The sequence below is a fragment of the Corvus moneduloides genome, chromosome 19 (genome assembly GCF_009650955.1).
Source record: "Corvus moneduloides isolate bCorMon1 chromosome 19, bCorMon1.pri, whole genome shotgun sequence".
NCBI lineage: Eukaryota > Metazoa > Chordata > Aves > Passeriformes > Corvidae > Corvus > Corvus moneduloides.
This window is the reverse complement of record NC_045494.1, coordinates 11,421,752-11,447,305: the sequence shown is the minus strand read 5'-3', so window position 1 is coordinate 11,447,305 and position 25,554 is coordinate 11,421,752. Positions and strand designations below refer to the sequence as shown.

The following is a 25,554-nucleotide window of genomic DNA, read 5'->3' as shown; positions in this document are numbered from 1 at the left end:
CCCAGACTCCTTTGTGTGGCCTCCCTCGTGTTGTTCCATAACCTCTGTGAGTGTTGAAGGACAGTGATCATCTCCTCCATCCAAACCTCCTCACGGTGCCCAAGGCTGGTGAGAAAGGGACTTGGTGTTGGGGTTAATTTTGAAAGCAGTGCCCAAATAATGCAACTCCTGCCCTTTTCCTCGCTGCCCCAGGGCCGTCTGTCATCTTGGGTGTAATTAGTCCTTTGCCTAAACACAGGTTGCAGTATTTTGCACATGCCAATAACTTCTGTTCTAAAATGAATTTGGGCAGTTTCTATGAAACTTTCTGTGAAGTGAGTGTGTAGTTAAACGTGCTGACAGTGCTAATTTGGGATGTGACATGCAGCTGGAATGCCTGCTTGCTAACTTATCATTTGTTTGTTTGCAATGAACAGCCTGAATCACCCAAACCCGTGAAACACCAGGCAAGTGGTTTTTTTTAATGCTTTTACAATCAAATAGGTGAACTGATGTATATTCTTCTCTTTGTGCTGATAATGTGGGAAACCTCGAAGAAATAGTCAGCTAATAGGAAATTTTGGAAATATTTAACTGGCTTTGAGAGAGGGAAGAGTGAGCAGCTCATGAGTTTCTCAGCATTTGCAAAGGACTTTTAACCACTTTTAAGGCCTGAAGTGAGAGGTTTGCCCTCTCTGCAGCCACCCTCCTCCAAAATACTGTGTGTGTATTGGGTAATGTGCTGCTGAGAGAGTGCAGAACACTTTTAAAATATTAAACAAAGCACTAAATAAAAGATTGGGTTAATGGAAGCTACAGAATTCTTTTGATTAACTGTTTTGTCTGAATATTTTTATAGCTTTGCAAATCACGAATGAAGACTTTGATCTCAAGTGTAAAAGGCTTGGCATAAGCAAAAGTCTTCTGAAATCAGAAGTTTCCCCTGACTTTCTAGGACAAGTGGGGTGAGCAGAGTGGGATCTGCTGTCTGAATTAGTGTTTGCTCATTTGAGCTCCAGCTGCTCTCACTGCTCAGCTTGGCTGGAGCTGCTGGGCAGGTAACGCTGCCCATCCCGTGCTCCCGATCCCCCTGTCCCTGGGGACAGCAGCAGTTGCTGTCTGATCCCACTTTTCTGGATGAGAGGAGGAATTGCAGTGCTCCAGTGCTGTGGGCTTTGCCTGCAGGAGGCTTAGGTGGAAGTTGAGGGCAGGGCTGTGGAAAGGGATAAGTAATTGCTGCCACGAGATAAATGCTCCACTCCAACCCGAGCTGGTAAGTGATGCCTTTGTCCTGGGCACCAGCTTTTAAATAAAGAAAAAGCTTTGCAGCAGCTCCTCGGGGTGTAACCAACCTTGGAAAGTGAAGCAGCTCCCTTGGGTTAGTTCAGCTGGGTGAGTTCCCCCCCTTGCATTTCTCTGAAGCTGGTTAGTGCACTGTGACTGTGGTGCAAAGGGAAATAGTAAAGGAAGCTTCAGGTGTGGTATATTGGATGCAAAAAGCAATCCCTGGACAGCTGTGATGCCTCTGGGAGTGTGTGGTACCCTGTTAAAGCTCTGCAGCCCAGCTGTGTGTCTGAGCCCGTGGTCTCATTTTCAGAAGCTGCAGAGGTTCTTAGTATTTAACTTAACCCTCCCTCCTTGCACACATCAGTCAGTTCTAAGGGTTTTTATGGAACTATTTGTCAAGTCCAAAAGCAGACGGAGTGGTGTTTGCTTTAACCCTCCTTTTGCTTAGAGCTGGCGTGTCAGGGCTGACACAAAACGTTTGGTGGTGAACATTTTAACTGTGTCCGTGGAAAATGCTAATCCCGAGTTGCTGATACTGCGTAAGCCATGGAATCATTAACATCTCTGTTTCAATGTCGTGTGGAACTCCAGAGTGGATCCCTGTTGTATGTGAGTAGCATGGAGCTTCCCCTGCCTCCCCCAGGCCGCCCCCAAACCCAGTCACTGGGCTGCTGGTTTTTCTGGAACTGAGACAATAACCTGGCCTTGTCTTCGTGGTGCCCTGCATGAACTATTGCATGACCTCACTCTTCCCACAGTTCCCATACTGCTTTTTCCAAGTTCTGGGGAGATGCCTACACAGGAGCTGTGCCCAGAGGCCAAACTGACACTCTGGAGTTCAGTGTCTTTGCAAAACACTGAGCTCTTCAAAAAGAGAATTGGTTTTGGCCGAAAGCAGTCCATGGAGAGAGGAAAACTCCTAAATCAGGAGCCTTTTTCCACAGCGAGGGGTTTGCTTTCCTTGGTGACAGCTGTGACGAGTCTGTGTGTGCAGCACCGAGCACTGCTCGTTCCCATGGTTTTCACCCACAGCTGAGGATCCAACTGCTTCCTTCAGCTCCTCAGGGATGATTGCAAAAGCGAGCTGCTGAGCCCTTCCTGCCTCCAGTCAGAGAATTTGGGTAAATGTGTTTAGTGCTGCCCTGCAGAGCCCCAGCCCAGGCGGTGCCTCCCAGGACAGACACAGCCGTGCCCATGGAGCAGCCGCTCTGCAGCCAGTGGATTTCTTCTCCAGAATATTTCAGAGTTGGACGTGCCAGCTGTGCCCCACTGGCTGCCTTCGCTGGACGTGCTGGGCTTTATCCCAAGATCAGTGATGAAGGAATGCTCCCTTGGATCTTGGTGTGCCCGCAGGAGCCGGCAGCGCGCTGGGAGGGGAGGTTGGAGCATTCCCAGCATCTGAGGCTTTTACATGAGAAACTTGGAGAATATCAATTGCAGGCATCTAGATTTTCTCCAGTTGCAGGTTTTTTGTCAGTTTAAACGTGCTTTTAACCTGTCACCGTGGCAGCCCTGCCGTGGCACCGCTGCGTGTGCTCTGGGCTAACACATTTATTCCTTCTGCATTTATTCCTTCTTCACTTACTCCAGAATTCAGGGAATATGTAGTCCCAAAGGGAATACATTTGGAAGTAAGCAACTTCTGAGCAGATAACTTGAGGTAACATGGAAGAAGGAGCAGCCATTTATTTCCAGGAGAGCTTGAAATATATTTCAATATACAAATAAAACTCTTTTAGGTGTTAAGTGGTGAATTTTTAGAGTTCCTGTCTAAGAATTGACCTCGTGTGGAAGCCTTAGGAGACTTAATGTTTCCTGTTCTTTGATGCTCAGTCTGGGGCCTTTATTCATCAAGACTATAAATAATTGGAAAAAGCAGGTTCATGAACACAAACGTCAGATTTGGAGACTACATTCCAGACAGCTTCACTTTCTTTTTTTTTTTTCCCAAACCATCCTTCAGAGCAGGAAGACAATATATTTTCCTGTGTACATTTGTGCCTCCTGGGCTCTTGGAAGCAGCACAGACTTTTTTTGTTAGCAGACCTCCTCATGGACAGCACTTATAAAAGCTGTTGTGCAATTTCCTTGAGATAAGTACTTCAAATTCTAAATTCATTGGCCAGAACTTACAATAACATTTAACAAATGCATTAAACATCCTGAGCAATGCTGGCTGGATTGAGCAACTTGAAAGTGATGTTTGTAATTGGCGTTGCTGAGTTCTGCTGTGCTGTTCTGGCCTTCTCAGGTGTGGGCAGGTCAGAGGTGTTGCAATGAGATGAGTTTCAGTCTGGCTGACTGAAGGGGAGTTTCACTGACCTGAAAGGAAGTTTGAAACTAGGTATTTGTAAGTGTGAAAATAGGTGTCCCAGCTGTATTATCAACATGAAGTTTAAGAATAACCCTGCACTAAAATCTTAAAGCAGTTAAATTGGTTTCTCCCCTTAAGCACTCAAGGTCTGTGCCTGATTTCATTAGCCCTAAATGTGAATTTTCTTTTCCATCTTCAGTGACTTTCAACATCCATCAAGTCCTATCTGGTCCCTGCTCTGTGTGTGTGTGTCTGTGTGTGTGTTTTAATAAACAAACCCCAGCCAGAAAAACACCACCAAAAATCCAGCCACGTTCATCCCTGGATGGAGGAGACTCGGCAGCTTTGGGAGTGAGGGGAAGGATGAGAATCCCCTTCTGGAGGTGGTGGCACTGCCACAGCCAGGGGAAGTGACTGTCAGGAGAGGCAGAATGCTTGACCCCTCTTGCTCTGTGATAAATGTGTTTATTTCTCTGTCTGTGTGGTTTTAGGGGGAGCTGGAGCGGCAGCTGCTTCAGGCCAATCCCATTCTGGAATCCTTTGGGAATGCAAAGACAGTGAAAAACGACAACTCCTCCCGCTTTGTGAGTACCTCCTTGTCCCTTCAGAGTCTGTAAACCTGATTGCTGCTTATGGAGAAGCTGCCTTTTTTTAGGTACTTCTCTCATTAGTGTCAGAGGCTTTCTCTGTTCTCTTCCTCCGTGAATCCAGGTTCTTTCACAGTGCCTTCTGCATTTTTGGGGTCACTGGACATCTCCTCACTGGCTCTTGGCAAAACGTTATTTTATTCTAACTCCAGCCATCCCTGAGCTGACAGCAGTGCTCATAATCTAACAAACATCGCTGTGCTGGGGAGCTGAGCTGGGGCTTGTGTGCACAAATCCTGCTGGATTCCTGTAATGTGGGAAGGACTGTGGCATCCCCATGGAACTGGGGGAGCCTGCAGCCTTCTTGTCCATAGCTGTGACTTTATCAGTTGATTGGATTGGAGAAAACATCCTGAATTTCTACAGAAACGCAGAACTTGCATATAAAACCCATCTAAATTTACCGATTTACTGCAGGAAAGTCAAAAAGCCACTGTGTGACTTACTCCAGGTGTCAGGCACTGCTGTAGCTGCTCCATGTTTTTGTTGGGTCCCTGCCTCCTCTTCACAGAGTGTTTTGGTGGCTGATAACCACTTCTGATGGGTTCCATTGTTTTAAAAACTGTGGTGGAACTCAGGGTGAATAAATAGCTTTTTACCACTTCTTAGAACTTCCTTTCCTTTGGAAAAAAAAAAAAAAAAGCCATCTCTTATTTCAGGGGGAAGATGTTTTTAGTACAATTTCAGAAGTGTACAGGAGGTATTAAATCTTTTTTTCTTGCGAGAACAGCACTAAAATCTCAGAACAAATGAAAGATTTCTTGTCTGCCTTTGACATTTCAACAGTTGCTTGGATTTATAATGCATGAACTCAACTCCAGTGATAAGAACTCTGGAAAACTGGATGACTAAATCCATCAGCCCTTTCAGCTGGGAAGGGAGAGCAGAGTTTTACGGAAATTCAGCTTTTTTAATTTTATAGCCCTGTTATTTATAATATTGCCTGGTGCTTGTAGAAGCTGGGTACAGGATTTATGATATCAACAGGTTTCACTGCACAATGATTCTACTTTGTTACCCGTCTTGCATCCATCAGAGGCTGTACTAATTTAATGAGAATACTTTTTCCCCTAAAAGATGTCAGCATCTGGTTTGTGTTATTTTGAGCTCTGCATTGCCTTCATGAACATAATCACTCCGAGGGCTCCAGCTCTGTTTTCATAAAGGAGCAAGTATAATTCATTCCAGATGGTCTCATCTCATGCAGAAAAAAATAAGCTTTAACAGCCATTTTAAGACCTGACTTAAAAAATCTCTCTCCTCCCACCAAGTGAGAGGTGGTGTTGTTCAGCTGTGCAGGCTTGACAGCCTTGCCCTGCTCCTGATAACACCAGGGAGGACCCAAATAAGGCCAGTGGCCAATGGATTTTATTTTGTCCCCTTTTTTCTTCTACCAAGGGCAGTTCTCTTGTGTTGTAGGGAATAAATCTCTATTTTGCATTGGATAGGAGGGTGAGCTTGCTGGATTTATGTGGCAGCACTAAATGCTTCCCTCTGATGTGGTTTTTCCAAAGCCCTGGACTCAGTGCTGTGATGGTGTCAACAGAATTCAGCCCTTAGATGAGCATCACTGCAGCCTCTGAATGCTAAATTAAAAGATTCCACAGCCAGATTTGCCAGTGCCAGCTGAAAGGCTGTAGTAAAATTGTGCTTTTAAGAAGATGAACTGGACAAGGGACCTCTCCAGTGATGCCTGAACTTGGAAGCAGGGAGTGTGGGTCCCTCTTCCGATGTGTCACCTTGTTCAGTGACTGCATCTCCTCTCAGTTATTTCTGCTGGTGGAGCTGCTAACTTGGCAGCAGGAAATGAGTTAACTTCTAAGGGTGAAATGGAGCAAAATGGTTCCAAATTCTATCAGAAAAAGCCACTGCCTAGAGCTGATGTAATGCTTCATGTTTGTTTTTACCTGTGCCATGGCAAGTCCCAGGCTCTCTGTGCCCATTCTGGGTGAGGTGTCTGTTGCCATTGTTGCCCTGCTGGGGCTGACATGTGCCTCAGGTATCTGTTCTGCTGCCCGAGGTTCAGTAAAATGTCAGTTCGTTCCTCGTGCCAGGTGTAAATACAGCTTTTGGGGATTGTTGCTGAGCAGAAGGGAGAAATGCTGTAGGAACAGGCTGGGCTGAGGGTGCTGTGTGTCTTGGTAGCCAGAAATCTGAGTTCAGGAGCTGCTCCCTGCAGGCCAAGCCCTGTTGTGGTCCCCCAAAATAATACTGCTTATCTTGGGCTGTTCCTGTCAGACAGGTACCCTGCAAGTTGTGGAGTAGAATATTTAAGAAGAAAATCAGTAGTAGAGTCCTGAGCTGAATGGATCTGCCAGGAAAGCATTGACTTTAACAAACTGATAACACCAGTCAGACTGGAGATAAGGCAGGGTTTGGATCCAGACTGCAAGAGCAGTTTCCAAAGGGCTCTGTATAAGATTTTAGTAGGTGGCTGGGTTCAGATACCATCTGGAGAAGTGCTTGGACAGGTGATAGCAAACTTTGTCTGCTCCCTGATCTCCAACCTGTCCCAAAATGATGTGTGTGGATAGAGGGGTGTGGAAGGTGGATGCAGTGAGGATGGAGAGCCCAGTGTAGGACTGGATATTCCCACTGGTTGTTCACATTTTTGCAGCCAGGGCAATACCAAACAATTTCATGAGCACAAAGTGGAAATATGGGGATGATGTTAAAAGTGGTCCAGCCCCAAACCAGAGCCTGTTGTCCTGTTGGGAATGTTTGTAGGCAAGTGACAAATCAGATGGGGGAACTGAGGTGACATAAAACTGGAATAAAAATCCACTGGCAACTGCTTTATTTCCAAGAGCTGCCCTTCATGGAGAGCACCTGTGGGAAATGTGCTGTTTATTTGAGCTGTGTGTGTGAGAAATGGGTCTGTTGTTTAATCTGCTCCTTTCTTCACCAGCTGCTGGAGAAGGGAGACCATGGAGGCCTTTTGGAAAAGGAAGGAGAAATCTTTTGGGCCAGGCAGTACCTGAGGTTCGGGAGTTGAAGCCCCTTCAGGCACCAAAAAGTGCCACAGAAATGTGCACACTTGGAATCTCAGCTTCCCACCTCAGCCAGAGTGTTTGCTCAGGGAAAATTGAGCCTCTTGTTCCGAGGAGTTTTTCCTAAGCCTGGATTCCAAATATATCTGGACTAGGAGTTCCTTAATCTTTGGAGTGTGTTTGTGTGCAGCGTGCTCCATTGGAATGATGGCTGAGCACATGGAAGGTGAAGGGTTTCATCTGAACTTGGGAAATCCTTGATCCATGAATGCATTTGGATTATGTTTGATACAGACAGCATTGTCTTAGTTAAAAAACAAAAATTAATTATGAAAAAAATCTTCTTTTCTTTGCAGGGCAAATTCATCAGGATTAACTTCGATGTCACTGGGTACATTGTTGGGGCCAACATTGAGACCTGTATCCTTTTCCTGCCACATCCTTGCAAAATGCAAGTTCCCTGCTTTGTTTTGCTTTAACCCTAGAATTCTTTGGAATGCAGAGGAAGGTTGCCACACTTGGACATTCCTTTGACAGCATCCATCCCTTCCTTGGTTTCAAAGCAGCCGATCAAATATCTCAGATTCAGCGGCTTCCTCCTGTTTGGAAATCCTAAACTCCCAAATTCCACACTCTCAAACCTGCTGGATTTTCAGCCTGGCCTTAAACCCAGGGTGTGTTGAAAAGGGAAAACATGTAAAATGTGCTTGCTCTAGGAACATTTTTGAGAATCCCCCAACGCCTTCCTAAGGAGAAGCTGAGCCTCGAGTCGTGCCAGGAGCTTGGCTGGGAGCAGCTCCTGCCTGGAGAGGGATGCTCCTGATCCAGTGACAGAGCTGGGCCACCTCCTGATTGCTTAGCCCTTCTAGATACCCATGAAGGTTCAATAACACAAGATCTTCTATTACACTTAATTAATTATAATTAATACCAAAGCCAATTCAGTTTTAGCTCGAAGATTCGTTTCTATTTATGAGTGTAAAACCAAGTAAAAATACTGGCACTGAAAGCCCTTCCCTGAAGTTGTTTTCTCTGTGCTAAAAATGTATTGTGTGATTTTGTGTTCAGCCTGTTCTCTGGGAGAACAGCAGTGGAGTGGTGATAAAATGGTGAAATTGGAAGTCTTGGTAAGCAACATGAAGTGAACATTGATGATAAACAATGCTGTAGTTAAGCTTCCATTTAGTTCCTGTGTTTTTAAACAGCTTGACCTGAAGTGCATTAAATGTTTGGAATTGTCAGAAAATGTGATTTCCCAATAAGGCTGGGAAAAGATCTATAGTTATTCAAAATATGCTGCAATGATAAGTGGTGTTTTTTCGTTCACCACAGCACAGGAATGAAGGCAGCTTTTAGGAAGGTCCAGATGAATTGTTTTGCCCAGAGCTTTGTGAAAACAGGAGGATTTAACTCTTGGAGAATTTTTTCTTCATCACAGGGACTCATCCTTGCCGGTGTCATTTCAAATCCCTGTCCTGCATTCGCTTTACAATATGGAATATCAAGAAATAAAGAAATTAAATAAGATTACAGCTCATGGCACTACCTGCTGCAGAAATTGAATTTGGGAGCTGTTTAAAGGGAGTGTGGATTGTTATGGAAAAATGCAATGCTTGGAAGAAATGACAAATGCACTTTGGATGATAAAGGACCTCTGAGTTCAGCTATGACCTCAGTAGAAGTGATGGAGAAGGATGGGAGCTCGCCCTCACTGGAACTGCAGCTGATCCAGGGCAGACAGTGGTGGCTGCACAGAGCAGGGAAATGCAGGGAAATGCAGGCAACAGCCAAGGGATGGCAGTGCTGAAGTGTCAGGAGTTTGCTGAGATGAAAAGTGCATTTCTGCCAGTCTCAGCTGGAAATCTCTTGCTTACTAAAAGTTCATCTTGGACCTAGTCCAGTCATAGAATCCCAGACTGGTTTGGAGTGGAAGGGGCCTTAAAGCTCACCCAGTCCCGTGGCAGGGACACCTCCCACTGTGCCAGGCTGCTCCCAGCCCCAGTGTCCAGCCTGGCCTTGGACACTGCCAGGGATCCAGGGGCAGCCCCAGCTGCTCTGGACATTACTCCTAAAATTCTCTTTGGTCTCAGACTAATTCCATATCCTGCTCTGGAGCTCTTGTTTGCTCTGTAAGTTTTTAAGCAAAGATTGCAGGTGATCCTTGACTCCAGGTGTTCCCAGACTTGCTGGAGAAGTCTCGTGCTGTCCGTCAGGCCAAGGATGAGCGGACGTTCCACATCTTCTATCAGCTCCTGGCTGGAGCAGGAGAGCACCTCAAGTGTAAGCTGGAATCTCAGCTGGCAGACCTGTTGGGTGCTGCTTTTGTTATTTCAGTGGGGCAGGACGGGTTTGAATTATTCTTTGGTCATGAATGGTGAGTTTTAAAAGAAGGAGAGGCCAGGTAGCTCTGCTCTGAAATAACTCCTGTGTTGTATCAATGTGCTGGGGAGCCGCTCTGGTGTTTCAAGCAAATATCTCCCCCATGCCAAAGCCCAGTTTGGGCAGGCTCTGGCTGGGAATCCCTGGATTGAGTCTGCAAAGTTCCCAGCTGAAAACAGCCAGCCCTGGTCAGCAGTGGCAGCCTGATCTCCTCCAGCCTACAGAGAAATTTAACCCAAACTTAGTGAAACCGTGGCGCTTTCTTCAGGCCATTGCAGTGCTGGGGTGGTTATCTCAACTCTGTTTGGGTATTTTTTCACCTCCTTGGGAATTTCTGGTAGGTTGTGATAAGTGAAACTGATAGAGATACAGACTTCAGAGAATTGATCCACTCCTCCTGTATGAGATAAGCTGGTGTTCAGCATCCTTGATGTGCTCATCATCAATCCCTAAGTCCATCTCTGGGTCTGTTACCTTTCGGTAGAGATCCTCCTTTTAGGATATTCCAGATGGGGATTTGAGATCTGGGTAATGTTCTGTGGGCAGGCTTAATGCATTAAAGAGCTCATGGAGGTTGCTGCAGAGAGAGAGTCTGAGTCTGGCCTCAGCTTGGGAGGTGCACTTGTGTTTTTAGGGTTTCAGATGCTGCTGTCCTGGCTGGTAGCCATATCTGAGGAACTGATTTCCTAAAGCAGAGCTGGGGAATGGAGTGAGAACAGAGCACGGGTGGGTGTGAACAGCATTTCTGAGCTTGTTTTTCTGTCTCTTCCCCTTCCCCCCAATACAGCTGACCTGCTGCTCGAAGGATTTAACAACTACAGATTTTTATCTAATGGCTACATCCCCATCCCTGGGCAACAAGACAAGGATAACTTTCAGGAGACAATGGAAGCCATGCATATCATGGGCTTTTCACACGACGAGATCTTGTGTAAGTTTTGGAGCCTCTGGAATTTTCAGAGTGTCCTTTTCTCTCTTACACACACACACTCTGCTAATTTAATGTCACCAAATTTAATGTTGCTTCAGTGTCTTTGACAGCCTGAAGAAAATGTTTTCTTAACTCCAACTGGAGTTGAATTCAAGCCATTTGCCCAAAAAGCTCAGTACAAACTATATTTCCTCCCTGAGTTTCTCCTTGGAATTTGGAAGGAAAGAGACACAAGAGAAATTAGTTAAGCTGAGCCCTCTGCCATTAAACTGATGCACATGTCTTTTGTTATCACAGCCATGCTGAAAGTGGTGTCCTCAGTGCTGCAGTTTGGAAACATTTCCTTTAAGAAGGAGAGGAACACAGATCAGGCCTCTATGCCAGAGAACACTGGTGAGTTGCTCACGTCTGGACCGTGTCCTTTGACTTGTGCTGGAGTTCTCTTCCTGCCCTTTGTCCAGTGCACATCTCGACAAGCTCAGAGCAGTGCTGAGCATCCTTGGCAGTGCTCTGGGCCAAAATGAGCCCAGGCCTGGGCTGATGGCACCAACAGGCAATTACTGAACCTCTCCCCTTCCATCTCCTCCTGCAGACAAATGGAAGTGTCCATCAGGGGAATTTATGCTGTTTGCATTGCTGCTAAGCTTTGAACAAGTATTTTGGTTGTAATCTTGTTTATTGCTCTCTCCAAAGACTTAAGCCCTAGGAAGAAGTTCATGCTTAAATCAGTTTGTTTTCTTTGGTTCCTGGGAGCAGTTTTGTTGCCAATGATAAGAGCCCTGGAGCCAAGCACAACTTCCATGGTGCAATGGCTGAAGACAGGAATGCTGGATTTAGCACAGGCTGGTTTCTGGAGTGTCCCAGCAGTGTGGCTGAGACTGAATTTATCAGTGCCTGCAATGCAATCAGCATTTTGAAGGATATATTTCTTCCCCCACCCAAAAAAAAAAGCTGCTGAGGCATACTTGAGGTTTTTATTTAGTACTTTCCAGTGCTTTCATGGAAAGGCAGTTTGGAGAACTGACATCAGTTGGGAGAGCAGTGGGAACCTCCATTCCCAGGACCTGCTGCATGGACATGGACAGCTCAGATTCTTGTCTGGGTCTCATTCTGTAACTGTCCCAAATTGCTGAGCACATGGGTCACTTGCAATGCCCCAAATTGTCCTTTCTGAGGGCAGTGGCTGCTGCCCAGGTGGGGGTTGAAGGTCAGTAGTTACTGACTTGGCATTTGGCACTTTTTGTGTTGCAGTGAGGAGAAAAGATGGGTGAGGGATTAATTTTTTGGGCTTTTACTGCTGGTTTAGAGAACCCACCTGGGTCCTTGTCCATGTGGAAGGTGGGATGTGGAAAGATAGAGATGCTTCTTGACTATCTTCATTTTAGTTGCATTACCATTGGTTTTTAGACATAAATTCTGAACTACAACCCTGGCTATAAATAGATTGATACTCCTGGGTATTTACAGTACTGGATACAAAATTCTGGCTCATAAAGCCAAAAGGATGGACAGCTCAGATCACATTTAAAGCGTATTTTTGTCCTCTTGTATTTAAAAATTTGGGTATATGGTCTATGTTACTGCATCTTTCTGAAGAGGTTGAGTGAACTGATCTCTCCTTCCTTGTCACCTGCATTGTCACGTGTCATTGTGAGGGGTTTCCTTGCATCCTCTGGAGAAATCAGTGTGTCCTGATAGTGCCTCCTCTTGTTTGGAGGCTGGGTGTGATACAGGCCAGGTATTGTCTCCATGGATGGGAAGGAGCTGCTGTGGGCAGTGGAGATGGGAACCAATTCAAAGAACGTGGGAAGCAAATTCTCCCCCATAGATGGTGAATGTAGATAAACAAATCCTGGTCTCAAGTACAGATACCAGAGATGCAGGGAAGCCACAGAGCCTTCGTGGGTTAGGAGGATGAGAAGCTGTTCTTGGAGAATCATTTAATGCTCACCAGATTGGGCAGGAGCCTTTCTGCTGAGAGGGCAGAAGTTCAAAGCAATCTCATGAAGTTCATGTTCACCTCTGATAGGAGCTTTTCAGTATCTTGGCTTTATAATTAATTTGGAATTTTCTATCCAAACTCCAGCAGTAATAAAACATGAGTCAGGACAGTCAGGGTTTTCTCCAGTCACATCTTTTTAATGGTCCTTTCTCACTCTAAACAAACAAGGAGCTGCCCCTGCCCGTGGCAGGGGTTGGAACTGGGGGATATTTAAGGTCCCTTCCACCACAAACCATCCTGTGAGCCTCAGATGAATTACACTTATTTTAGAGTGCAAGATGAATCAGGCTGAGACAGTGTGGCCCACTCCTACCCTTAGATGTGACAGAACAGTGGAAGTGGGATCAGTTTCTCAGAGGAAGCTCAGAAGTGCTTGGCTGCAGCCTCCTCCAGGGGCTCAGTAGATGGGATGCTTAGGATTACACCTGCTGTGGTTTATTGGTATTATTCTCCCCTAAACTACAGTTGATTACTGACTGGAAAGGTTGGGACAATAAATTCCATGTTCCTGGTTTATGAAAGGAGCTGAGTGTGGTGTTTGGAGTACTCTGGGAGAGGGGACCCTCCTTCCTTTATGGTATCCAGTGTGTCACTGCACCAAGCTCATGGCTACTTAATATTTTCAAGTTCTTGTTTTGTTTTGTTTGTTTGTTTTAAGGACCCTCATAGCACTTTCTCCTTGGCCCCAGAGGCTGTGAGTTTTGTCTGATGTGCTGCTGCTCACTGGTTTTATACTCAAAGCACAGAAATACTCCTGTTTGTAGCTCAAGCAGAAGGAGTGCTCAGTTTGTGACACTCCCCTAATTTCACTGCTTGTGTGTCAGGTCATGAACCCTTCTAGCAAATACACGGCCAGACAGAGAATCTCAACATTAAAGGGCAATAATGGTGGTTTTAACACTAAAGAAAACCATAATGCAGCAGAAACTCTCATGTATTGGTTTGAAAATCTGTTTTATAATGCTGATTTGAAAAAACAGCTTTTTCTTTTCGTTTTGACAGTAGAAGAAGCTGTCAGATGACAAAGATAAGGGGCCAAGTACTTACTGGGTGGTATGGAGAGCTTCCTGCTAAAGGGCAACACTTCCCTGGACCTAAAAATACCTTTGGCGTCACTCTCATTTTTAGAAGTGTGGAATCATAACCACCCAACCTCCTGGGCCACGTGTTCAGGGAAAGGGATTGATGCAACAGGAATCTGTAGGGCTGGCGTGGGTAATGCACTATTTAAATAATGGAATGGCATCAGGAGGGTTCTTGCTGTTAAAGTGCACTGATGCCTGTGGTGTTATTCTGTATAAAATACTTGGAATCCTGGAATGGTTTGTGTTGGGAGGGACCTTAAAGATCATCCCATCCCACCCCTGCCATGGCAGGGACACCTCCCACTGTCCCAGGCTGCTCCCAGCCCCAATGTCCAGCCTGGCCTTGGGCACTGCCAGGGATGGGGAGTCCTCAGCTCCCTGGACACGGTGACAGATCCCTGTTTTGTGCTGGCACAGCCGCCCGGATTGAAGCAGCTTTTAAGCCGACTTTAGGATGATGGATTGGATGTGTGACGTCCTTTCTTCCTGGGGATGAGAAAGGAGATGTGTTCCCTTTTAAAGTAACTAACAAAGCACTTGTACCTGAGCTGGGGGCTGTTGATGAGCTGCACTCCCGTGGAATCCAGTGCTCCCCAAGGACATCCAGCTGTGTCCCTCTGGAGAGTCTGCCAGCCTCGGGGACAGAGCCCCTGAGGGCTGGGGACCGTCCCAGGGCGCTTGTGCAGCTCCTGAGGTGCCAACTGCTCCCGAGGTGCCTGGGCAGGGTCTCAGTGCTCCCTCCCTGCCTTTGTCCCTTGCAGTCGCACAGAAGCTCTGCCACCTGCTGGGAATGAACGTCATGGAGTTCACCCGGGCCATCCTCACCCCTCGCATCAAAGTGGGCCGGGACTACGTCCAGAAAGCCCAGACCAAAGAACAGGTAAGGTTTAAAAGGTGCTTTAAAGACCAAGTGAAGCTGGTCCTCATTAGCTCCTAACAAAGAAAATTGGCATTGAGTGCTGCTTTGTTTAAGCTTTACTGTCTTTATGAAATGTTCTTATATGGTAAAAATCATTTGTAGAACAGAAGAAACCTTTCCCTTTCCTTGACTTCCTCCTGGTTTCATCCTTTCATGTTGTGACATTATCAAATACTTGGAGACCTTTTGCTTTTATGGAACAGTTTAGAAAGAAATTCTTCTTAACATTGATCAAGCTCCAAACTGTTCCTACTGCTTGTTTTCATTCCTCGCTGGTATTAACTCCATCCAGCTTCTTCTTTTACGGAGTTATTTGTGATAACATCCATGTCTGTGTCCTTTTGATGGCTTTTCCAGGGTAAATAAATTTTCCTGTTTGGATTTGCAGGCGGACTTTGCAGTGGAAGCTTTGGCAAAGGCCACCTACGAGCGCCTCTTCCGCTGGCTCGTGCACCGTATCAACAAAGCCTTGGACAGGACCAAACGTCAGGGAGCATCTTTCATTGGAATCCTGGATATTGCTGGATTTGAAATCTTCGAGGTACTTGGAAATACCACTGCTCAGATTTCCCTTTTCCCTGTTTTTGTGGGATCAGGACACGCTGCAGAGGCACGGGAAGCAGCGTGTTCCGAGGTTACACGAGGGGTTTGTTTGGGGTGTACAAAAGCTTTGACAGCCCAAAATCACAGTGCCAAAAAGTCATTATTTAGTCTTTAATCCTTCTTCTACGTGTGGTGGTTGTTCCTACTATAATTTCTGTAATGGAGATTTGTATAATTGTTTGCCACTTTTCTTTAAGTTATATTTGAACTTTGCAGAGTTTTGGAGAATTTCCTTATAAAGTCAAATTTTTGACTCCCAGATCTGTGGTATCTTGTCACTGACTCATTCTTGAATACTGATGCTATTCTTGTAGCTGAACTCCTTTGAGCAGCTCTGCATTAACTACACCAATGAGAAGCTGCAGCAATTATTCAACCACACCATGTTTATCCTGGAGCAAGAGGAATACCAGCGAGAGGGGATCGAGTGGAACTTCATTGATTTTGGCCTGGATCTGCAGCCTTGCATTGACTTAATTGAAAGACCTGTAAGTTTGAACATGAATAATGCTCTGAGGAGGAGGGCTTGGACTGCTGAGTGTGTCTTTTGCTGCCTGCAAATGAGACATTTCTTGTGGAGCTGTCATTAAAAGGGAATTAACTGTAATGCTGGAGTTCAAATCTAAAATACTGTGTATTGTTAATAAATTTATCCAGAGGGGATTTTGCCCTTATGTCAGTGTAAAACACTGAGCTCGAGATGTGAAGCTGCTATTTTTAGACGTTTTTCCCTGGTACTAATGAAGTCGTTAATCCTGTCCCTGTCACTGAACTGTGCCGTTGTGGTGTCAGAGCTTTGGGACTCAGGTAGAAAGTCTTTCCAAGACTTGTGGTAAACTTCCTTCATTTGAAATCAATAGCAAAATTCCTGAAACTTCCTGTAGAGTAGAGTTTTCCCTCAGAAAACTGCCTTGCAAATAGGAAAGCAGGATCTTAAAAGTGGTTTTAGTCACTGTGGTTTTAACATCCTCCTCTGGCTGCTCAATTTATGGAAGCTGAAGAGGCTTTAAAGAGCAGGAGGAGCAGATGGGGAGAACAGAGACTGTTGAAAGTTTGTTCTTTCCATCTCAGAACCTGTGACCTTTAAAATTAAACCTGGGCTGTTGCAGTTACTCCTCCCTGCCTTTGTCTGTGTGTGTGTCCTGGGCTGCAGGTGAGCTCCCAGTGCTGCTCTGCATCCTGACCAGCAGAAAAGCTGCATTCCTGTTTTTCTTGAGAAAAGGGAAATCTTGTTTCAGCTATCAAAGGTCTGCACTTTGTGTGTGGAACTTAGAAAGTTCTGCCTCCAAGGAAGGTAAAATCTCCTCCCAAAAGCCTCAGGGGACAAGTGTGGCTCCTCAACGTGCACGTTTAGGCGAACAGCCAAAAATATCTCAAGTTATTTATTAATATAAAAGCAAACCTCAGTACCCCCACAATTGCTCTGTAAATGGGATGCCAGGCACATTGAAACATCTCTCTCCAGATGTGTGAACTTTGCATTCCCTCAGAACCTTTTGGGTATAAAACCCTTACAAAGCAAGGCTCTGGTCAGCACCACCAGCTCAGTGGTGTCTCCACAGACATTGGAATGAGTTTGTTTGAACCAGCCATAACATCCCTCTCGACCTGGACTCCCCTACAGCTGGTTTTAACTGAAATGAGGTTTGAATCAGTTTGGATGATTGTTATGATCTTCAGTGGTGTGTTGGAAATACTAAACTTTAAAATATATATATATATGTATATAAGCCACGAACACAGATTAAATCCAGCTGCATTTCAGGCAAATCCTCCTGGTGTGTTGGCATTGCTGGATGAAGAATGCTGGTTCCCTAAAGCTACTGACAAGACATTTGTGGAAAAATTGGTCCAAGAGCAAGGAACTCATTCCAAGTTCCAAAAGCCAAGACAGCTAAAGGACAAAGCAGACTTCTGCATTATTCACTATGCAGGGAAGGTAAGGGTTAAACATTAAATTCTTGTGTGGAAAGGTTGGTTTGGGGCAAGTCCTCTGCTTTCCTTCCAAAGCCTGGGTGCAAAAAGACACGACTTTTGCCTTGGTTGAAGCAGAGCCATGCAAATCTACACAGAGATTTAGTTGGACTTGGGGAATTTTAGGGCTCCCTGGGTTGGGATGAAACCCAGGTTGGTATCAGTGAGTTTTTAGCTGCTGGGCTGGGGTTTATTTGGAAGCCACAGGGCTGGCTCTTTGCAGATAAGAGCTTTGTTTTCTTTATAGAACCAACTGTTTAAATGTAAATACTGTAGAGAAATTAAAAAAAAAAATCATGCTGCAGCACATCCTTAATTTACTCTCCAGTAATTTAGATCAAGTAATTGGTATCTGTCCTAGAGCTGGTTTTACATCTTCCCAGTGAAGCCTTATTTTGGCAATAAACTGGGCAGCAAGTGAACACCCAGCTGTCAGTAAGCAAGAAGTCAGGTTGCTGAATGTTAAAGAAAACTCCCATTTACTCTTTCAAAAGCATAACAAAGTTCTGTGGTACTTTGAAGTGTTCTAAGGAGGCTCAGCAAGCAAACTCTGAACACCCAGGCTTGGTAAGGACAGGCAGGGTTGGACTCTGGGCTTGGAGGTCTTCTCCAACCTTTGTGATTTTGTGATTGTGAGCATTGACAGAAAGAGGAAAGCACCACTGTAGTTTGATGCTGGTAAATAAAGACCTAAAGCTGGTTCTCCTCTGAGCCTGTGCCCCTTGGCTGCTCTGCAGGTGGACTACAAGGCAGATGAGTGGCTGATGAAGAACATGGACCCTCTGAATGACAACGTGGCCACACTCCTGCACCAGTCCTCGGACAAATTCGTGGCTGAGCTTTGGAAGGATGGTAAGAGATCTCTGAGCACAGACTGTTGGGGATTTCACCTTGCTGGATGAGTTGTTTGGGGTTCTTTTTATGCCGGTTCCCTCCTCACCCTCCAGTTCTCCACTGTAAACACCGACAGCGTTCTCTCTCTTTATTTAGTGCCCTAAGTCCACCAGGGAAGCTGAGTTGCACCTCTGGTCCCTTGCACATGTACCATTTCTGAGTAGCTGCTTCTCATGTTCATTACTGGCACTGATCTTCACTTACTACTTGCTACTCTGTGTCCAGTTTAATGTAGAATCTTGTCCAAAACTCTGGGTTGGGACTTGCTGCAGTGGAGTCCTGAGTGTGACCAGCTGTAGTGGTTCTTGCTGTTGGTAAAACATTGTCTCCTGTGAGCACCAGCACAGTACTTTCCTGTGCAGTGGTGGGTGGTACCCTGGAAATCCACATCTCCTAAAATTAATTTCATTAATAGCACTGCTGGGATATTGTATATTAAAGTCCAGTCCTGTTTGAACTGTACCCTGCTGCTCAGCCAGCTTACCTGCACATCACCTGCATGTATTTATCAGCACTTTTACCAACTGACTCCAAGAAGCAGAAACAGCCACATAAATACTTAGCAGGCACTTTTCTATCCTGGTTTAACATCACAGTGTATTGATTAGAGTGTATTTACGTGTCACAGGATATAAACCCTGTGGTTTGTTACTTGAGGAGCAAATGAAGCTTGTGATGTAGATGGTTAATGCTGAGTTTCCCTCTTGGAGCAGCCACAAAGAGCAGCTTTAATGAGTCTGTACAGAACTTTTTGGTTGGGGATCTGCTCCTTTCCCTTGGAGGACACACACAGAGAATTGTGTTTTGGTCCAAACCCTGTTCCCACAGACAATTGAAATGTGCATGGAATATGTTGTGGCCTGACTGCTTTTGTAGCACAGTGAAGTGTGTTTGCAATTGATGAACCTGTTGTTTTTACTAACTCAAGTGTCTTGTGTATCTGCTCTTCTGTCTTTCTGTTTCTGCTGTTTCTCTGCCTTAGAGATTCAGAATATTCAGAGAGCCTGTTTCTATGACAATATTTCTGGTCTTCATGAGCCACCAGGTGAATGGATATAAAACAGTAGGCCTACTAAAGGCAGGGCTGTTGTACCTCCAGGAGAACCATTTTTGCTCGTAGGCTTGCATGAACTTCTCATTTCATGCTGAATTTAGGTAAAACCCCCCAGCCCCCGTGGGGCCCCCAGTGCCTTCCTGTCCAGCTGCTGCTGCACACACACAAAGCATCTCCAGTTATGCATTGCAGATGAAAAGGTTTGTTGCTTCCTAGTTCCATGAGGAGATGTAGAATTGCCTCTAAGTGACAATTCTGGTAGCTCCAAGCATTTGAGAGAATGCAAAAGCTTTGTAACACTATCAAGCTTCTTTCTGCAGTCCAACATTGACAAAACTCTGGGATGTTTTAGGACGTGGCTGTGTCCTTTTGGGAGGAGAGCTCAAGAATGTTTTGAAGTATCAGGATGAGTGCTGCAGTTTTAGTAGGGGTAGGAAGTGAAATAAACTCCTTCCAGCCTTGTTGGAATTGTTCTTTTATTTAAAAACATCTTAATTTTAATATTCCCCTTTGTATATAAGCTGCAGATGTTTTTTGGGGTATTGAGAAATCAAGAAATGCACTTGGGATGTCTTTGAGGACATTTTAGATATTTAATTCAACCTCCTCAGCCTTTTTGGATTCCTCTTCCCAAGTTTAGAAACACATGGATGTGAAGGTTGTGCCTTCAGATTTTGGGTTTATCTTTCACTGCTCCTGATACATCCCATCCCTGAGGAAACCAGTGGTGTTCCTAAAGGAATCCCTGGAGAGCTTTGTTCCAGGGGCTTCAGCAGGGGGTGATGGTCCAGTCATGCAGTTCCACATTTGCTTTTAAACCTAGAGGCAGAGCTTACATTTAACTCCAATAATCCTGTTTGAAGTATAAATCACCCTCTTAGAGCTGGAGCACAGAGGGGAGCAAAACAAAACTGGGCCAGATCAGATCTGTTTGCCAAATTGTAGAAAGTACACGGTGGAAAAAAACCTGAGTGGTTGCAGCCCTTAGTGAGGCCTGGTAGCTGCAGGTTTCTGATATTGACAATCATTTCATCCTCTATAAACTGATTCCCTGTAATCTCTATCCCATGTCTGATTTGGGACAGAATTCTGCTTCAAAATAAATATTTGGGATATGATCTTATAAACACCTTGCCACCGACTTATTTCTCCAATAAGTTTAATTCTTGTGTTCAAAACCCTGTGGAGGATCTGGGCTCTGCTCTACATTCAAGACTTACAACTGATTATTCAAACTTGCTGCCCTGTGTTTTTCTGCTTTTAATTTTCCTTTTCTTTATTTTTAATAGCCCTTTGGCCAGTTGAATATTAGGAAGAAGTTAAATAGTGTCACTTATTTGTTCTGGTAGCAAAGCATAATTTCCTCTGCTTTGGTTTAAATGAATTTGAAGATAATATGACAATCAAAGCTGTAGCCTACAAATAGCTGCTTGTTTCTGGCTGGCCAGCTTGGATTTCATGGGGAACCCACAAATGCTGGGATTTGCTCAGTCCTAAGAAGCACCAGCTGTAATTCTTGAGGTGTTAAGCCACCTGTGTATTTTTTAGTGAACTGTTTGCATAATTCTTGACGTGCACATGGAATCACCTTCAAGGTTTTAATGACGGCAGTCACATTTCTAATTGTGCTTCTGAAAAACAAACCCTTGAGGTCCTTACCCAAAATGCTCAATAAAATCAAAGAAAAAGCTCTCTTGCGGTGCTTTATGGCAGCTTTGAAGTGCTTTAGTGTGGAGTTTTCCTGGTTTGAAATTTGTCTTTTGGGTAGGGAGGTGTTTGCAGGTGTATTTAAAAATGGGAAGAACTCTTCCGAATAGCAGCTGAGCAGAAGTCTGGCAGACACTTCTTCCCCTCTTGTCACTGAAATAACCCTATTTCCAACTATTCTGTAAATTTCTATTAAAACATGAATTAAACTCAGGTTTAATCTATCTCATTGCCATAAGTGACCCTTCATTTTAAGCACATATGCACAGATGTGTAACTGCAAATGTTCAGCCCAGATATTGTGCATTGTAAGAACTCAGGTAGAAAAGCTGCCTGGAAGCTGGGAATTCTCTCTCCATATAAAGTTGACTTAAATACAGAAAGCAGCTTTCCTGGTCATGTAGAACTGCAAGTAAAGAGCTGGATATTTCAGTCTGTACCTCCTGAAGCTACACTCTCGTGCTGGATAAGTTTGTGGCTTTTGGTCCCCAAGCTTGTGCACAGTGTCCCCGGTCCTGCTGCGGCTGCCTTGTCCCGCCAAGCTTCCGCTGCTGCTCCTCCTGCAAAGCCAGCCCTGCCAAGCCCGGGGGCCACTCAGCCCTTGCCTCTTGTCCTTGCCAGTGGATCGCATCGTGGGGCTGGACCAGGTCACCGGCATCACGGAGACGGCCTTTGGCTCTGCCTACAAGACCAAGAAGGGGATGTTCCGCACCGTGGGGCAGCTCTACAAGGAGTCCCTCACCAAGCTGATGGCCACGCTCCGCAACACCAACCCCAACTTCGTGCGCTGCATCATCCCCAACCACGAGAAGAGGGTATGGGCTGCAGGCCACTCCTCATTCTTGCTTTTTATTACTTTTCACCTGCACTAAGTCCTGCATCCTGTCTGGGCCTTCCTTTTCCGATCACGGTTTGGTTGTCACACTGAGCAGCATCCTCTCAGAATTCCCTGCACGTCCCCTGATTCACACAGTTGGCTTAGGAGAGTAGCCTGAAAAGCTGAAAGTACAGTTTTCCACGAATACAAATTAAAACCATCCTTGTTTTTGTTTTGTCCAGGCTGGAAAACTGGACCCACATCTGGTTCTAGATCAGCTCCGGTGCAACGGGGTTTTGGAAGGAATCAGGATCTGTCGGCAAGGATTCCCAAACAGGATAGTGTTCCAGGAATTCAGGCAGAGGTAACAGCAGGAACAGGCTTTGAAGTTCTTAGGAGCTAGAGTTCCTTGTTAAATAATTGAAGACCCCACACTCCTCCCTTCTCCTCCAACCCAACTTGAAGCAAATCAAAACCTCTGTGTGAGGCCTTGAACTTCAAGTGTTTAACTACTGCAGTTTATTCTAAAGACAGTAGAGAAGGGGAAACAATCCCAAATTGGCTGCTGGAAAAACTTGCTGGAGAAATTCCCTAACTGTGCACTTGGTCACTACAGTTTATGCTATGAATTTATGCTATAAATCACATTGCTTGTTGTTGAATGTAATCTTTTGTTTTTTTCATTTGCCTTAAAGGTATGAGATCCTCACTCCCAATGCAATTCCCAAAGGTTTCATGGATGGTAAGCAGGCCTGTGAGCGTATGGTAAGTGTTCATAGCTAAATATTGTCAAAACATTGAAGAATTCCCCAAAATGGTCCTTTTCTTGGTGTAACAACAACATCCTTGCCTGTCTGTTTAGATCAGAGCCTTAGAGCTGGACCCCAACTTGTACAGAATTGGACAGAGCAAAATCTTCTTCCGAGCTGGAGTCCTGGCTCACTTGGAAGAAGAGCGGGATCTGAAGATCACGGACATCATCATCTTCTTCCAGGCAGTGTGCAGGGGATACCTGGCCAGGAAGTGAGTGTGCTCCTGGGTCTGGATCTCCCTTTGGGTCTCTAAAACCTCCCTGATAGGGAGCTGTGCATTAAAACTTCCATTTCAGGAGAGGTTTTCTGAGTGTGTTGCCTGAGGAGCTGTAGTTGTATCCTCGGTATTAAGTGGATTTTTGCCTGGGAAGAATTTGCACCTTCATTCCTTAACAATATCTGCTTTTCTCACTCTTGGCTTTGTGGCACACACAGCCCTTTCCAGTGCCTGCACATTCCTTTGTGTCCCACTGGAGGTTCCTGGAAGTACTCTGGAAAGCTGCTTTCTAAAAATTAAAGTAGCTAATTCATTCTGATTTTGTCTTTTTAAGAAAAAAACCTGTTGAGAGTAAGAACAAACAGCATTTTTCATTATTGGAAATGGTGAATCCAGCTCTTGCTCTGACTGTAGGAGCAAGAGCTCATAAATTCAGTGTGGTTACTGAAACTTATAAATAAGCCTGTTTATGGTCTGCAAGTGTTGTAGGGTTGGGTAACCTAAAAATTAAATGATGGTCAGCTGTATTTAACACAAACTTTTTTTACTCTGTGTTCAGGGCCTTTGCAAAGAAGCAGCAGCAGCTGAGTGCACTGAAAATCCTGCAGAGGAATTGTGCTGCGTATCTGAAGCTGAGGCACTGGCAGTGGTGGAGAGTCTTCACCAAGGTTCCTCCTGTTCTGTTCTGTTCTGTGTTATTCACCTATAAATAGATGAGTGCAGGGTCTCAGTCTTTCATTTCAAACTTTTGCAGGTGAAGCCTCTTCTTCAGGTCACTCGTCAGGAAGAAGAACTTCAAGCCAAGGATGAGGAGCTGATGAAGGTGAAAGAAAAACAAACAAAAGTGGAAGCAGAACTTGAGGAAATGGAAAGGAAGCATCAACAGGTTTGTGTGCAGGATCAGCTTTTGATATGGGGGACATGAACTGTGCTCTGTCCCGTGTGAGGGAGCCAAGCTGGGGAGCAAAAGAGAATCAGGTGAGCTGGTTCCCACTCTGCTGGAGCATGGAATAGGAAGCTACAGCACGAGCTGTTCCTCCAGGGATGCAGAAACATGTTAACAAAACTGAATCTTCTTTGGTGGCCTTTCCTGGTTTCCAGGAGAAATTCAGTGGCAGTGTCATCTGTGCCTGGGCTGGGCAAGCTGTGGGCAAACACCTGGAGCAGCTCTACAGATGTGGTGGCTTTCTGTGATGGCAGAAATTTGGTGGATAAGGGAAGAGCAATTTTGGTGTCATCTACCTGGACTTGTGCATTTGGCACTGTCCCACAGGACATCCTGGTCTCTAAACCAGAGAGACATGGAGTTCATGGATGGACCCCTCAGTGGAGAAGGAATGGGCTGGATGGGGGCACTCCAGGAGTGGCAGTCAGTGGCTCCACGCCCAGGGACAAGTGGCATCCTCAGAGCTGGGGATTGGGACTGGCCAGAAGTTCTGATGTCTCCAAGTGCCAGGATCAGCCCATGGCACTGCTCTGCCACTCTGCAGGGATCAGTGCAGGGGGCAGTCCAGGAAATGGTGCTGGAGCCAAAGCTGCTGCTAAAGCCTCTTCTGAAAGTCTTTGGGTTGGGATGTTAACCAGGGAGTCAGGAATTGGAGCAGAACTTGGCCTTTAAGTACCTCTGTAGCTGCCACAGGTGTGATCTCTCACGAGAGACTCTGGAGTGTCATTTTTCAAGCTTTGCTGCCTTTTGTATTTGCAGGTACTGGAGGAGAAGAACATCCTTGCAGAGCAGCTCCAGGCTGAGACAGAGCTCTTTGCAGAGGCTGAGGAGATGAGGGCTCGCTTGGCTGCCAAAAAGCAAGAGCTGGAAGAAATTCTCCATGATTTGGAGTCCAGGGTCGAGGAGGAGGAGGAAAGAAACCAAATATTGCAGAATGAGAAGAAGAAAATGCAGGGCCATATCCAGGTATGGTTCTCAGTGACTGGAGATGGAAAAGGGGCATGGGGAAGCTCCCTCAGCATCTCTGCAGGACAGAGGAATTTGGCTCCTGAGTGGAATAAGATGAATTTTTTTCTCTTCTCTCCCTGTGTTCAGTGTGATGAGCTTTGTGTGGTCTCCAGGCAGGTGAGGGTGAGGACAGAAAGTCAGGATGCCCTGTCAGTGTGTGCTGAGAGATAATTAAAGGCAGCAAAGTGCTGCTGAGAGGGCAGGAGCCAGGAATGACTGCATGGGGCTTGCAGGCTGATGGGATGGTGTCACTTGTGGCAGAAATGTTGTTTTTTGACTGAATTCCAGTGAACATCATGAAGAATATTCCTCATTTCACTTTACTAAGACAGTGTCATTTCCTCCAAGTTACTTGGTTGAGGTTTTTTTGAAAATCAGATTATTTAGATGCTTCCTTTTAAAAAATGGTGTCCCTGAAAAAGGGAGTAGCTGAGAACTTAGCTGTCTTTCAAAATATTAAAAGTAGTTGAAGAGGAAATAAACTCCACTTCTCACAGCTCTTGATGCCTTTTCATAGATGTCCATTAATCATATTTAAATGAATGATATTTAAACCCACAAATGACCCTCAGAAGCACAGTGCATTATTGCTTTTTACCTCTTTGTGCCAATAACTGAACTGTCTCAGCTGTGACTTTGAAACAAGAAGAGCAGTTTCCTTTGGAATCTCTTCCCACATCCTGGCATTTTCCCACCAGGTGCCCCGTTCAGGTGCAGTGTGCTGGGAAGTCTCTGACATAAAAAGCCTGATCTGATTTGGTTGTCATTGATGACAGATTTTTTATTTTATAGTTGGAATTAGGAAGGTGAAAGACTGTGGAAGTGAGTGGGTGTTTCCTAGACAGCACATTTCACCCAAAGCTGGAATTCAGAGCATCAAAAATTCCATGTGTATCCCATGGCCCTTAATTTTCTTACCAGATCATTGATCCTGTAAATGGATCCAACAAGGAAATGTGGGTTTAGTGTGTGTTAGGGTAAGAGGCTTT

General features: G+C 45.2%; 1 protein-coding gene across 4 annotated transcripts in view; it reads left to right on the top strand.

The window, feature by feature from the left end:
• Positions 1 to 25,554, top strand: part of MYH10 (myosin heavy chain 10) — a 91,637-nt gene that overhangs the window by 47,630 nt on the left and 18,453 nt on the right. Inside the window, exons 6-24 of one of the 4 annotated variants that reach the window (XM_032129189.1) lie at positions 417 to 446; positions 4,072 to 4,164; positions 7,574 to 7,637; positions 9,399 to 9,497; positions 10,384 to 10,527; positions 10,825 to 10,920; positions 14,376 to 14,494; positions 14,922 to 15,074; positions 15,451 to 15,624; positions 16,902 to 17,075; positions 17,848 to 17,962; positions 18,987 to 19,049; positions 21,387 to 21,580; positions 21,825 to 21,946; positions 22,278 to 22,347; positions 22,445 to 22,605; positions 23,171 to 23,279; positions 23,366 to 23,497; positions 24,317 to 24,523. In XM_032129189.1, coding sequence (XP_031985080.1) covers positions 417 to 446; positions 4,072 to 4,164; positions 7,574 to 7,637; positions 9,399 to 9,497; positions 10,384 to 10,527; positions 10,825 to 10,920; positions 14,376 to 14,494; positions 14,922 to 15,074; positions 15,451 to 15,624; positions 16,902 to 17,075; positions 17,848 to 17,962; positions 18,987 to 19,049; positions 21,387 to 21,580; positions 21,825 to 21,946; positions 22,278 to 22,347; positions 22,445 to 22,605; positions 23,171 to 23,279; positions 23,366 to 23,497; positions 24,317 to 24,523 — 2,319 coding nt within the window. The remainder of the gene's footprint in view (positions 1 to 416; positions 447 to 4,071; positions 4,165 to 7,573; positions 7,638 to 9,398; positions 9,498 to 10,383; positions 10,528 to 10,824; positions 10,921 to 14,375; positions 14,495 to 14,921; positions 15,075 to 15,450; positions 15,625 to 16,901; positions 17,076 to 17,847; positions 17,963 to 18,986; positions 19,050 to 21,386; positions 21,581 to 21,824; positions 21,947 to 22,277; positions 22,348 to 22,444; positions 22,606 to 23,170; positions 23,280 to 23,365; positions 23,498 to 24,316; positions 24,524 to 25,554) is intronic. The other 3 variants (XM_032129190.1, XM_032129191.1, XM_032129192.1) reach the window with 3 other exon arrangements.